The sequence below is a fragment of the Heptranchias perlo genome, chromosome 37 (assembly GCF_035084215.1).
Source record: "Heptranchias perlo isolate sHepPer1 chromosome 37, sHepPer1.hap1, whole genome shotgun sequence".
Lineage (NCBI taxonomy): Eukaryota > Metazoa > Chordata > Chondrichthyes > Hexanchiformes > Hexanchidae > Heptranchias > Heptranchias perlo.
In genome coordinates, this window is record NC_090361.1 from 12369515 (window position 1) to 12383783 (window position 14269).

The following is a 14269-nucleotide window of genomic DNA, read 5'->3' on the forward strand; positions in this document are numbered from 1 at the left end:
CACTGATTCTTCCCCATCCCAAACAATAAACCATTTTCCCCAGCCCTTTATCAGGGACACAATGGCCCCTTTGATCTGCTGATAATGTGCAATCGCCATTCATGTGCCACATGCTCTATCACTGGAGCTTCGAAAAGCTAAACAGAAAGCTTGGAGCAAGAGAGGCCACTCTGGGCCTCTCTCCGGCTCTGGACCTTACTCTCTCTCCCTTGGTGTCCCTCTCTCTCTCTCTCTGGGTCTGTCTCTATCTCTCTGCTGTTCCTTCCGCGCCTGCTCCTTCCACCCGACATCCTCAATAACGGACTCCCCGCCCTACACTTTCTTCCGAATCCCCGTTGACAGCTCCAGCTCTCTCAATCCTCTTCGTTATCACGGTCGGGGCCTCACCTAAATATTCTGGGCGAGCAGCCAAGGCTCAGCAAGCTCCCCACAGTGGGCAGGGCAGGGTCGGATTGTGGGGAGGGGGGGGAACAGGGGCGGTGCGGACAACCTGAAGGATCCTGCGAGGTGCCAAGATGGAGGCAATCCAGAAGGTTGGGGGGAGGGGGCCACTGAACAGCTAGCAGCGGGCCTGAAGTTTTCTGAGGTGCTGGCGGGACGTTCATGGTTCTCCAGACCCCACAAAAAATCGTTCTAAAAGTGTTGTGGGGGCTTCAGCCAGACCCATTAAGGGCTGTTAGTTAGAACGGTCACCAACTAATCCCATTGGTAGTTGGAAATTGCAGCGGGGGGGTCCTTCAACCATTATACGATCCTGGCTTAAATATTTTAATAAGCCTCCCATCTACCTTGAGTCCGCTGGAAAATCAAGTCAGGCGGGCATTGAGTGGAACATTTCTTCTTCAACTTTTAACTGCTTAGCGTTCCAGCATGAGCAGGGCGGACAGCAAGAGAATATCACCCCCACAATGCCCGAGGTAATCTCTTTTTTGTGAAGCAAAAATGAAAGAGCCTTCGAGCAGAAATGAAGCTGCCCAGCACATCGTGAATTTACTTTATTCATTCTCTGGGCATCGCCGGCAAGGCCGGCATTTATTGCCCATCCCTAGTTGCCCCTTGAGAAGGTGGTGGTGAACCGCCATCTTGAACCGCTGCAGTCCGTGTGGTGAAGGTTCTCCCACAGTGCTGTTAGGGAGGGAGTTCCAGGATTTTGACCCAGCGTCGATGAAGGAACGGCTAATATATTTCCAAATCGGGATGGTGTGGACTTGGAGGGCTTGGATGGAGAGAAATTTGTTGAGTGTATTCAGGAGGAATTTCTCATTCAGTATGTGGATGGCCCGACTAGAGAGGGGGCAAAACTTGACCTCCTCTTGGGAAATAAGGAAGGGCAGGTGACAGAAGTGTTAGTGAGGGATCACTTTGGGACCAGTGATCATAATTCCATTAGTTTTAAGATAGCTATGGAGAAGGATAGGTCTGGCTCAAAAGTTATAATTCTAAATTGGGGAAAGGCCAATTTTGATGGTATTAGACAGGAACTTTCAGAAGTTGATTGGGAGAGTCTGTTGGCAGGCAAAGGGACATCTGGTAAGTGGGAGGCTTTCAAAAGTGTGTTAACCAGGGTTCAGGGTAAGCACATTCCTTATAAAGTGAAGGGCAAGGCTGGTAGAAGTAGGGAACCTTGGATGACTCGGGAGATTGAGGCCCTAGTCAAAAAGAAGAAGGAGGCATATGACATGCTTTGGCAGCTGGGATCAAGTGGCTCCCTTGAAGAGTATAGTGATTGCCGGAGTAGAGTTAAGAGAGAAATCAGGAGGGCAAAAAGGGGACATGAGATTGCTTTGGCAGATCAGGCAAAGGAGAATCCAAAGAGCTTCTACAAATACATAAAGGGCAAAAGAGTAACTAGGGAGAGAGTAGGGCCTCTTAAGGATCAACAAGGTCATCTATGTGCGGAACCACAAGAAATGGGTGAGATCCTGAATGAATATTTCACATCGGTATTTACGGTTGAGAAAGGCATGGATGTTAGGGAACTTGGGGAAATAAATAGTGATGTCTTGAGGAGTGTACATATTACAGAGAGGGAGGTGCTGGAAGTCTTAACGCGCATCAAGGTAGATAAATCTCCAGGACCTGATGAAATGTATCCCAGGACGTTATGGGAGGTTAGGGAGGAAATTACGGGTCCCCTAGCAGAGATATTTGAATCATCAACAGCTACAGGTGAGGTGCCTGAAGATTGGAGGGTAGCAAATGTTGTGCCTTTGTTTAAGAAGGGCGGCAGGGAAAAGCCTGGGAACTACAGACCGGTGAGCCTGACATCTGTAGTGGGTAAGTTGTTAGAGGGTATTCTGAGGGACAGGATCTACAGGCATTTGGAGAGGCAGGGACTAATTAGGAACAGTCAGCATGGTTTTGTGAGAGGAAAATCATGTCTCACGAATTTGATTGAGTTTTTTGAAGGGGTAACCAAGAGGATAGATGAGGGCTGTGCAGTAGACGTGGTCTACATGGACTTCAGCAAAGCCTTTGACAAGGTACCACATGGTAGGTTGTTACATAAGGTTAAATCTCATGGGATCCAAGGTGAGGTAGCCAATTGGATACAAAATTGGCTTGACGACAGAAGACAGAGGGTGGTTGTAGAGGGTTGTTTTTCAAACTGGATGCCTGTGTCCAGCGGTGTGCCTCAGGGATCGGTGCTGGGTCCGCTGTTATTTGTTATTTATATTAATGATTTGGATGAGAATTTAGGAGGCATGGTTAGTAAGTTTGCAGATAACACCAAGATTGGTGGCATTGTGGACAGTGAAGAAGGTTATCTAGGATTGCAACGGGATCTTGATAAATTGGGCCAGTGGGCCGATGAATGGCAGATGGAGTTTAAGTTAGATAAATGTGAGGTGATGCATTTTGGTAGATCGAATCGGGCCAGGACCTACTCCGTTAATGGTAGGGCGTTGGGGAGAGTTATAGAACAAAGAGATCTAGGAGTACAGGTTCATAGCTCCTTGAAAGTGGAGTCACAGGTGGATAGGGTGGTGAAGAAGGCATTCGGCATGCTTGGTTTCATTGGTCAGAACATTGAATGCAGGAGTTGGGATGTCTTGTTGAAGTTGTACAAGACATTAGTTAGGCCACACTTGGAATACTGTGTACAGTTCTGGTCACCCTATTATAGAAAGGATATTATTAAACTAGAAAGAGTGCAGAAAAGATTTACTAGGATGCTACCGGGACTTGATGGTTTGACTTACAGGGAGAGGTTAGACAGACTGGGACTTTTTTCCCTGGAGAGTAGGAGGTTAAGGGGTGATCTTATAGAAGTCTATAAAATAATGAGGAGCATAGATAAGGTCGATAGTCAAAATCTTTTCCCAAAGGTAGGGGAGTCTATTACAAGGGGGCATAGATTTAAGGTGAGAGGGGAGAGATACAAAAGGGTCCAGAGGGGCAATTTTTTCACTCAAAGGGCGATGAGTGTCTGGAATGAGCTGCCAGAGGCAGTAGTAGAGGCGAGTACAATTTTGTCTTTTAAAAAGCATTTGGACAGTTACATGAGTAAGATGGGTATAGAGGGAAATGGGCCAAGTGCAGGCAATTGGGACTAGCTTAGTGGTATAAACTGGGCGACATGGACATGTTGGGCCGAAGGGCCTGTTTCCATGTTGTAACTTCTATGATTCTATGATTCTATAACTTGGAGGTGATGGTGTTCCCTTGCACCTTGTCCTTGTCCTTCTCGGTGGTGGAGTGCACGGGTTTTGGAATCGGAGGCATTATGAAGAACTACAAATGCAAACAAACGTTCTTTGTGTTTTCATGCGTTTTCCTTAACTAAACTTACCAGAATAATAATACAGACTGGAGCCAGGAAAGCCCACAGAAATCCTGATTTCAAATCCAGCCAACAACTAGAAAAAAAGGAAAAGAATTTATTGGTATCCAGAGTCTCAGTGTGTTATTTTTACATTCCCCCACACACATGCAGCTTTCTCTCCACCTGTCCTGCAGATGCTGGCTCTACTTAAATGGTCATCCCTTATGTGTGAGCCTAGAGTAAGTGCCGACTTGCTATTCTACAACAGGTGCATCACTGCCCAGCTCGATTCTGTCCTCATCCAATTTTCCACTGTCGGCCACTGGATTGCAGTCAGGAGCAGGGACCCTACATTTGGTTCCTGGGCTAGAGGGGGTTACCAAAATTGAGCCAGGGTTCTCTCTCCTGATCATCATTCAATGAGTCCCCACCCCCTCCAACTGGAAAGAGCTGGTGTGTGGAGGTCGAGTGAGGAGCTGGTTGGGCTTGGCTGTCCAAAGGTGAATAGTGTGTGCCCACACTCACTATCAAGGCACACATGAAGAAGGAGCACAGGAGCATTTGAACGAGGTAAAAGACAACAGCCAGCGAGAGTCAGCAACGTCAAGAAATGGAGAACGTTGAGGAACAATCTTCTCTCAGATACAAACTCATCTAACGCTCTAAATTAATAGTACTGTTCACTGAAAGAAAGGCACACATTTTCCATACTTACTACTTGTCTGTTCCGTATCCCCGAGCATAAACTGCAGCCGAAACGGCAACCACAATCAGCGGAAACCCATAGCCAAACAGGTACATGTACTTTGGTCGAAGGCTCTTTGCATTGAAGACCTTCACCACCATGAAGTAAAGCTGGACGCCTTCCAGGAGCATCCAGGCAAAGCACGCCAGGAACAGGTAATGCAGGAATCCGGCAATGACTGCACAACCAACCTGAAAGGGATGCAAAGGAGAGCAGGCTCATTAACCTTGTGAGCATATCGTAGGGGTGAGCAGCGAGCCAAACCAAACATGCATCAAGAACAACAACAACAACAACTACTACTACTACTACTACTACTACTACTACTCACATTTATATAGCACCTTTAACGTAGTAAAACGTCCCAAGGCGCTTCACAGGAGCGTAATCAGGCAAAACTTAACACCGGGCCACATAAGGAGATATTAGCTTGGTCAAACAGGTAGATTTTAAAGAGCGTCTTAAAGGAGGAGAGAAAGGCGGAGAGGTTTAGGGAGGGATTTGCGGCCTAGGTAGCTGAAGGCACGGCCGCCAACGGTGGAGCGAAGAAAATCGGGGATGCGCAAGTGGCCAGAATTGGAGGAGTGCAGAGATCTTGGAGGGTTGTAGAGCTGGAGGAGGTTACAGAGATAGGGAGGGGTGAGGTCGCGGAGGGATTTGAAAACAAGGAGGAGAGTTTTAAAATCGGGGCGTTCCCGAACCATCTGTAATCTGTACGGATGCAGGGCGAAGGAATGATTTATACTTAGGGTCCCATAGCCAGGGAATGGGAACAACCTGGACAGAGTTCCCTGCTCCTGGTCACATCATCCGATGAAGCCTGCTGGAAATTTCAATTCCAGGGTTAGTGGTTGAGGCAGAAACTATGCCGGCATTCAGGATTAGATTGGACGGGTGGATGAACAAAGAGATATAGGAACAGAATGGGTAAATGTGATCGCTCGTGTGGAGGGTCAATACCGACACGGACAGATTGGGTGGAATGGCCTGTTTCCATGATGTAACTTCTATGTGAACAGAGGTGTACAGAGTACTTCAGATAGAGTCTAACCATGCACAGTCTCTTACCTGGTTTTCCGTCTTGGTTATCCCAACAAGGAAGAGGAGCTCTGCCAAGAAGAGGCTCACACAGAGGTGGGTGTGAATAGTGGTCCTTATACTTTTGATTGAACGGCACAGGATGAAAGTGAGGATCGAAATGAAGAGGCAGACAAGCGACAAAATGATCCCAACTGTAGTGATCATACGCAGGTAGTAATCGTCACTCTTCTGTGGGGAAACAAAAAGCCAGTTTTAAAAACCAATGACCGATCAAGATGACACGTCCTACTGCAAGTCAACGCCAAGATCGCAGAGAGTAAGAGAACAAAGGCCAATCAGGATGTGGTGATTAGATTATGCCAATCTTGGCTTTAAGGGCCTCTACGTTGTATGGGGAAGGGACGAATGAGGGAGATAAGGTCCTGGAACAGGATCAGAAGGAGAGGCCAGTGTGAGTCTAGGTTTCAACACAGCGAGGAGTTTGTATGGTGGAATGTTTGCAGCTGACGAGGAAGAGAGGAAAGTTCAAAGTGCAGTGATTAAATCACAAACACTCTGAATATTATTGCTCTGGAGGTGCTGTCTCTTGCTAGGGTAAGTTCCATGGGAGCTGCCTACTCTCCAATCCCTTCCAACACAGGAAGAGCAGCAACACCAATGAGTGAAGCCTTTCATTTCTCACATGAGCCATGCTGCGGCTCTGGGCGAGACTGACAATTTTGCAATCCCCTGGACCTTCGCCGATTGGCATCGAGAATCTGTATCGAGACTGCCGCAGGCTTGTTTCATGACAGGTCAAGTGACTGCTGGCAGACTTTCAGTCCTCTGTTTCTAGGTAAAGATCGCTGATTGCTCTTCGCCCCCCCCCTCCCTCTTTTCCAATTTGGACAGTACCTCTATTTCGTGCAAGGCCATGAGCACAGCGAAGCTGGACAGATGTCTACTGCTGCACACGGTGTGCGTCGTGTTGAAATTGTCCACCTTGCAGCCACGATCAGACCAAGCGCTCGCTGAACTGTCCCAGTAGACGCATTTTGCTTTTTCATTATTGTTCTGATAAAAGAGCAAGACAATGTTTAAGGATTACATTAAATATTGATTCTCTTGTCAGTTGACACGCAAACAAAATGGGATCCACCTCGTTTTGTATTGTTATTGAGTTCATCTCTGGAGCTTTAAAAGAATAGAACTTGCATTTATATAGTGCCTTTCACATCCTCAGGATGTCCCAAAGTGCTCCACAGTCAATGAGTTACTTTTGAAGTGTAGTCACTGGTGTAATGTAGGAAACGCGGCAACCAAATTTGCGCACAGTAAGATCCCACATATAGCAATGTGATAATGAATCCATTTTAGATGTTGGTTGAGGGATAAATATTGGTGCCGTCTTTTGGTTGAGACATTAAACCGAGGCCCCGTCTGCCTTCTCAGGTGGACGTAAAAGATCCCATGGCACTATTCGAAGAAGAGCAGGGGCGTTCTTCCCAATGTCCTGGCCGGTATTCATCCCTGAACCAACATCACTAAATACAGATTATTTGGTCATTATCACATTGATGTCTGTGGGATCTTGCTGTGTGCAAATTGGCTGCCACTACTTTACAACAGTGACTGCACTTCAAAAGTACTTCATTGGCGGTAAAGAGCTTTGCGATGTCCTGATGTTGTGAAAGGCGCTATATAAATGTAAGTCTTTCTTTCTTTCATACCTCCCTCAATCTTCCCTTTTCCCTACAATCTATAGCCATGTTCAGGGAAGCACAGGCAACAGTTAGCAGTGGTCAAACAGAGAGATGAGAAAGATTGCTTTTGTTATGCAACTGTTGCCATGACGGTAGACAAAGTGGGCCAACGTTCTCCAGAATTGCGTAGGCCACAGATCCCCCCCACAGCCATGTAATAATCTCCTGGGAGAGGAAAAAAAAAACAGAGAAAAAAACCCAGGGCCAATAAGGGAAAAAATACTCTGGAAAATTCCTCTCTGACCCCCCTCAGTCAGTCGGAACCAGTCCAGGAGATCACATGGACCACACGAAACCTATAAAAACATTCTATATGATGCGATCTCTGTCCCAGCCAAGAACTGGTCCAGCTCCCTCTTGAAGGCATAAAGTCTTGGAGCATTCTGGCCCAATCTAAACAATGTCAGAACTTAAAAACAAAGTTGAACCAACCTTCTTGTTCTCGAAGGTGAGGATGACTGGGTCAGAAAAGATCTTCCTGTCCACGTTGGTCACTGTGGCAGTGATGACTTCAGAGATCAACTCTAGCTTGGTTGCCTTATTCTTATCGTCTACAAAATTGCCTTCCATAAGAGAGTCCAGCTGTTTGTATGAGATTAGGGCGACGGCAGCAACATCTGTACAAAGGAAATGTTAAACGTTAAGCTGGTTTACATTTACTGTAATAACAATGGGTGATTTTTCAAGTGTGGGTCAGGCCGTAATGATTGTACCAGGAATTAGGGTTGCCAATCCTCCAGGATTGCCCTGGAGTCTCCAGAAATCAGAGATTAATCTCCAGGACACTGCAGCGAGCAACCTGGGAGAAAAATCATAGGGGCATTAAAAAAAAATGTTGTGCTTTTATCTATTTTTGATGAACACTTTTGTTCATTCGCTCGAAAAATATTGTAAATGGGGAAGAAAAGGTTCATTGACTGACAGTCAAAGAATCATCCAATTGGGCCATGAAGGGTCTTTTTTGCTTTGTAATTGGCGTGGAAAGGCGGTGAGAGGATCGATGCGCCGGGCGACCAATGGCTGGAGTGTGGGGGCAGGGAGGTTGGAGGTAGGACATCAAGTGATGAAACCTTCAGAAATACGTCCAACCAGAATTGATGACCTTAACCAGGATAGGTCCGTCGATTCTACCTTACAGAAGAGAATTTTTTTTTTGAACTGGGAAAGTTGAATCAAACCAGGAAAGGAGTAGCATCTGATTGGATTTATCCTCCAGCAGCCTCACATGTGCGGTACTATCAATAACAGTGATTTTGTTTACTCTCTTTGCCTTGCATCATGAATCACACACATTAAAATAATTGCAGAGTAGATGCATCCAAATTACACAGGTTCGGACGCCAGAGGTAAATTGTTGGTTTTATCATTATCGACAGAAAGTACAAGCAAGTTATATATCTATATACTTACTAGTAGGATAACCATCGGGGTCTGTGAACTATGAACCAATCTAGGCAAATTCTTAGCATGGGATACCAAAGAATTACTGAAAGTGAGCCTATTGCCCCTAGCACCCAGATGGACAATGTCAGATAACTTGTTCTATACCTATCAATTCTGAAATTATCATCATGAGATCTTTATGTGTCATATGCTATTAAACCAGTAGATGGCAATGTCGCACCACATTCTCACTGGAATGTGTGTTTTGTTTATGTCAAAGATAACACAATTTTTCATGGTTATAAACATCCCACTTTTAAAGCTGTAACCTAGATATGTTGGCTCTAAACCAGCTATAAGTCTTACACAAACTCTTAGTTGCTTTTTAAATTGCATTAACCTGACACCTCCTGCTTACTTAGCATTCTCCAGTGGAATCCTGACAACCTAATCTAAACCATGCAGAATCTATTCTGATAATACAAAGATATTAATACTAACTTCTGTATTGTGAATCTACTTTTTCCTATTATATTATGCGTTCTCCTACACAAGACATGACTTTGACCTTTTATGCACCATGAGACAGGGAAGAACCGAGTTATACATCTATATACTTACTAGTAGGATAACCATCGGGGTCTGTGAACTACGAACCAATCTAGGCAAATTCTCAGCACGGGATACCAAAGAATTACACTCAGGTCTGTGACACTTCCAACAATCTACAACCAAGGCCTGTATAATTGGTTCAATGGTACTGGCTATATTAGAATGGCAGAGAGCTAGAGCAGGGATTGAACACAAAGGGAAGTCTAGACTCACCAAAACTCTCTTTTCCAGCCACGTTGTTCCAGCTAATGTCCAGGCTATTCTTGGCAGTGGCTAACTTTGCCCTTTCATCCGTAAGGATTGTGTTGTTCCAGATTGCTTGAATAAGGATATCTGTGCAACACAACAGACCAAGTTGGGGGGGTCAGCATTAAAATGTCAACAGTTTTAGAAACAGGAAAAAAAGGCCATTGAGCCTCAGCTAACCCGTCCCAGTTTCAGGAATCAACCCCACCTACCCACCTTTCACCATGTCCCTCAATCCCTTCTCCCTCCAGAAACGTACTTAATTATCTCTTCACCCCATGTATACTGAGGGCTGTTAATTGTATCCATGCGATTTATATCAATTAGTGTTAATTGTATTTAGGTGGTGCATATCAACTGGGGATGCTCTTGTATCCATTTATATGAGAGCTTATCTAGGGTGTAGGGTGTGTGATGTTGATCTCTTTGAATAAAGGCTTGGAAGCAACTGAAGACCAGGCTCTAGTATTCTGTCCTTCGTCGCCTGACTATTCAATTTATCTCAAGGGCTTCAACATCTTTCCCTGGTAACTCATTCCTCAATTCCATTGCCATTGGAGCAAAGAAGGCTGAGGGGAGATTTAATAGATGTTTTTTAAAAATTATGGAGGTCTTTGCTGGAACGAATAGGGAAGAGTCTATTTCCTCCCTTTGGGGAATCGGTGAGAAGAGGTCATCAATTTAAAATTGTGATGAAGGCGATGGGGAGGAATTTCGAGTTAGAATGTGGAACGCTTTGCCACAGGGAATAATTGAGAAAAGGCCATTGCATCTAAAAAGAAGAGTCAATAAACATGTGAAGCAGAGGAATATGCAGGGCCATGGGGAGAGAACAGGACAGAAGGAGTAGTTTAGGGTTGCTTGAGCAAAGAATCAGCACAGACATGATGGCCTGAGTGGTTTCCTTCTGTGCTGTAAATTTGCATTCTTTGTGGTTCTTCTCTTAATAATACTTCTGTGTGTCCCCTGGTATTTGACTCCTTCGCTATAGTGAACAATTTTCTTGAACCATCAACCTTGTCAAGGCAGGTCCGGTACTCGTAGAAACTGAGTGGTAGTTCATTGGTCTGGAGGTGGGCTCACTGTCGACCATCTTGGACTATCCCATACACTACATTATTTAAGAGTTCAAGTTGTATAGAGCCTTGGTCAGACCCCACCTGGAGTACTGCGTTGAGTTTTGGAAGGATATATTGGCCTTGGAGGGGGTGCAGCGCAGATTCACCAAAATGATACCGGGGCTTAGAGGGTTAAATTGTGAGGACAGGTTGCATGAACTTGGCTTGTATTCATTTGATTATAGACGATTGCGGTGTTTAAAATATTAAAAGGATTTGCCAGGGTAGATACGGAGAAACAGGTGGACATAATCTTAAAATTAGAGTTAGGCCATTTAGGAGGGAAATCAGGAAGCACTTTTTCACACAAAGGGTAGTAGAAATCTGGAATTCTCTCCCTTAAGTGGATATGGATGCTGGAGGACGATTGGAGCTTTCAAGACTGAGGTAGATTTTTTTGTTGGGTAAGGGCATCTGGGGATATGAAGCTAAGGCAGGTAAATGGAATTGAGGTCCAGATCAGCCATGATCTAATTGAATGGTGGGGCAGGCTCGAGGGGCTGAATGGCCCACTCCTTTTCCTATGCACCAATGTTCCTAAGTGAATACATTAGCTCAGTCTCAAAAAAGGGCATTGATACACACTCCAACAAGTGAATCAACTTCACCTGCATCTAAATAGGAACATTTTAATAACTAGTGATGTTTATGATAAGTTAAAAATAAATATGATACCATTTTTTTATAAAAGATTTGTATTTACAGAGAATCTTAGCACAGTTCACAGGCAACAAATCACTTTTTAAGTGCAACTACTGTTGTTATGTAGTCAAATGCTGCATCCAATTTTTTTTTATTCGTTCATGGGATGTGGGTGTCATTGGCGAGGCCGGCATTTATTGCCCATCCCTAATTGCCCTCGAGAAGGTGGTGGTGAGCCGCCTTCTTGAACCGCTGCAGTCCATGTGGTGACGGTTCTCCCACAGTGCTGTTAGGAAGGGAGTTCCAGGATTTTGACCCAGTGACGATGAAGGAACGGCAATATATTTCCAAGTTGGGATGGTGTGTGACTTGGAGGGGAACGTGCAGGTGGTGGTGTTCCCATGTACCTGCTGCTCTTGTCCTTCTAGGTGGTAGAGGTCGCGGGTTTGGGAGATGCTGTCAAAGAAGCCTTGGCGAGTTGCTGCAGTGCATCCTGTGGATGGTACACACTGCAGCCACTGTGCGCCGGTGGTGAAGGGAGTGAATGTTTAGGGTGATGGATGGGGTGCCAATCAAGCGGGCTGCTTTGTCCTGGATGGTGTCGAGCTTCTTGAGTGTCGTTGGAGCTTCACTCATCCAGGCAAGTGGAGACTATTCCATCACACTCCTGACTTGTGCCTTATAGATGGTGGAAAGGCTTTGGGGAGTCAGGAGGTGAGTCACTCGCCGCAGAACACCCAGCCTCTGACCTGCTCTTGTAGCCACGGTATTTTTACACAGCAAGACAGTACAAGCACAGTATTGACACACAGCAAGATCTCACAAACAGCAACAAAATAGGTTACCAGTTAATCAATTTTGGTGGTATTAGCTGACTGTTAGCCAGAAAACTAGAACTCCCTTGTTGTCTTAAATGGTGTGATGGAAACTTTAGCGTCCACTGACACATATATATATATGTAGTATTAAAGGCTGGGGAATGAGAATAGACTGAAACTAATGGCTAGATAGAATCTTTATAGCACACAGCTAGGACCACATACCAAAACTGTCGGATGAGAAATTTTTCTTTTCTTGGTGACTTAAATTTTGAGCGGCTGCAATTGTGTAATTTTCCATGACTTCCAAGAAGTTCGAAACCAGCTCCTTGGCCTCCTTTGAACTCGTATTGTTCAACTTTGAAATGCTCGTGAAAGATTGATGGGCGAATGAATCAATATCCTGTTGGGACAGAAGACAGCGATTGATGAAGCTATCGAATTAGGTCTGGAGATTACATCACATTAGTGCATTCTGCCTCCCTCAGTAGCTCGTAATAAAAGTTATGTTTAGTGTGCTAACACCAGAAATTTGATATTTGAAGCAGAGGAAAGCGCAGGGCTATGGGGGATGAGAACAGGGCAGAAGGATTAGTTTTGGATTGCTCTCGCAAAGAGTCAGCACAGACATGATGGGCTGAATGGCCTCAGCTGCCTCAAATCTCTTTGGTGAAGGATTATGGACTTTTCAATGTCAGTTTTAAGGGAAAATAAACTGACTGCGCTAAAAACCCTGAATTGCTTTAAACGTCTGGCTCCTGTGAGGAAAAATGCTCGCAGACAAGGACATCGTGTTGCGGGGAGATAAGCCCGAGCAAAGACAAAGGAATTCAGCTGACCAAGAGGACGGGGAGATTATACGGATCGAGGTAACCAAAAAATAAAAGGCACGTGAAGAGAGTGTATGGGAGTGGTGGACAAGGCATGCTACGCCAGTGAAGAAAAAACATATCATTTAAGCAATCATGCGTTAAGCCTGTGACGAGGGGATTTAAAGAAGGACAGCTTAATCCTCTCTTACACTGCAGTCAGCGGAGAAGGAGTCCATTGTCCCGGAAGAAAGATGTCGTCAGGAGCATCTGACGTCTCCATAGACAAGGGCGTGACAACCCCTCGTTTTGGGCATTATATCAGTCAAGCTTCCCGCTCCTAATTGCTACCCCAGTGTCTCCCATTGGTCAAGTGCATGTGTGTGGACTAAACTCAGCTTGGTCATGACGTCCTGTATGGTCCACTACACTGCCAACACTCACTGCTGAGGCTGACTGGAAGGAGAGTCACTTGGGCCAAGATGTGAGCAAGCAACCGGAGCATCTGAACCTGGACTCCAAGAAGGGTCACATGCTCAGGGGAGGGGAGGTGGATATTGGACAAACGGAGAGAAGAAATTGGAGCAAAGCTTGTCACCACAAGACCAGTCGCAAACTGAGCCACAGTGAATCTAAAAATTATTTCTACTTAATGCGTGTACTTGGTAATTTACCTCAAGTGATGAAGTCTTAGGATGAAAGTGTTTCAGATCTGTAAAAAGAAAAGAAACCAATTCAACTGGCAATCAACCCACCAATTCAACTGGCATTCAGACCAATTTACCTGGAAATCAAAGCATTAATTCAACTGGAAATCAACCCACCAATTCAGCGGGAAATGGAATCGGAAAGGCTGACACTGTCAGTGCAGTACTGAAGGAGTGCTGCACTATCGGAGGTGCCATCTTTCAGCTGCGATGTTAAACCGAGACCCCTTCTGTTCCTTCAGGTGGACGTAAAAAAATCCTATGGCACGATTTCAAAGAAGAGCAGGGGAGTTCTCCCCGGTGTCCTGGCCAATATTTATCCCTCAACCAACATCACTAAAATAGATTATCTCATTGCTGTTTGTGGGATCTTGCTGTGCACAAATTGACTGCCGCATTTCCCACATTACAACAGTGACTACACTTCAAAAGTACTTCATTGGTTGCAAAACGCATTGGGATATCCGGAGGTCGTGAAAGGCGCTATATAAATGCAAGTCCTTTCTTCTTTATTTCTTTACACTGTGACTGTCACTTGCTAACATGGCCTGGAGGGTTTACATCCCATGTACAAGTCTGTTCCATTCCCTAGCGTTGATATCCAGCATCTTCAGAAACACTACTTAGTAAAATTAATAAT

At 45.1% G+C, this 14269-nt stretch overlaps 1 protein-coding gene across 3 annotated transcripts in view; it reads right to left on the bottom strand.

Annotated features, from left to right (window-relative positions):
• Positions 1-14269, bottom strand: part of LOC137304515 (adhesion G protein-coupled receptor E2-like) — a 55415-nt gene that overhangs the window by 9324 nt on the left and 31822 nt on the right. For all 3 annotated transcript variants that reach the window (XM_067973152.1, XM_067973151.1, XM_067973150.1), the window contains 8 exons: positions 13597-13634; positions 12339-12516; positions 9503-9622; positions 7727-7911; positions 6447-6605; positions 5580-5780; positions 4482-4702; positions 3794-3860 (listed from right to left, as the gene is read on the bottom strand). In XM_067973152.1, the coding sequence (XP_067829253.1) occupies positions 3794-3860; positions 4482-4702; positions 5580-5780; positions 6447-6605; positions 7727-7911; positions 9503-9622; positions 12339-12516; positions 13597-13634 (1169 nt within the window). The remainder of the gene's footprint in view (positions 1-3793; positions 3861-4481; positions 4703-5579; positions 5781-6446; positions 6606-7726; positions 7912-9502; positions 9623-12338; positions 12517-13596; positions 13635-14269) is intronic.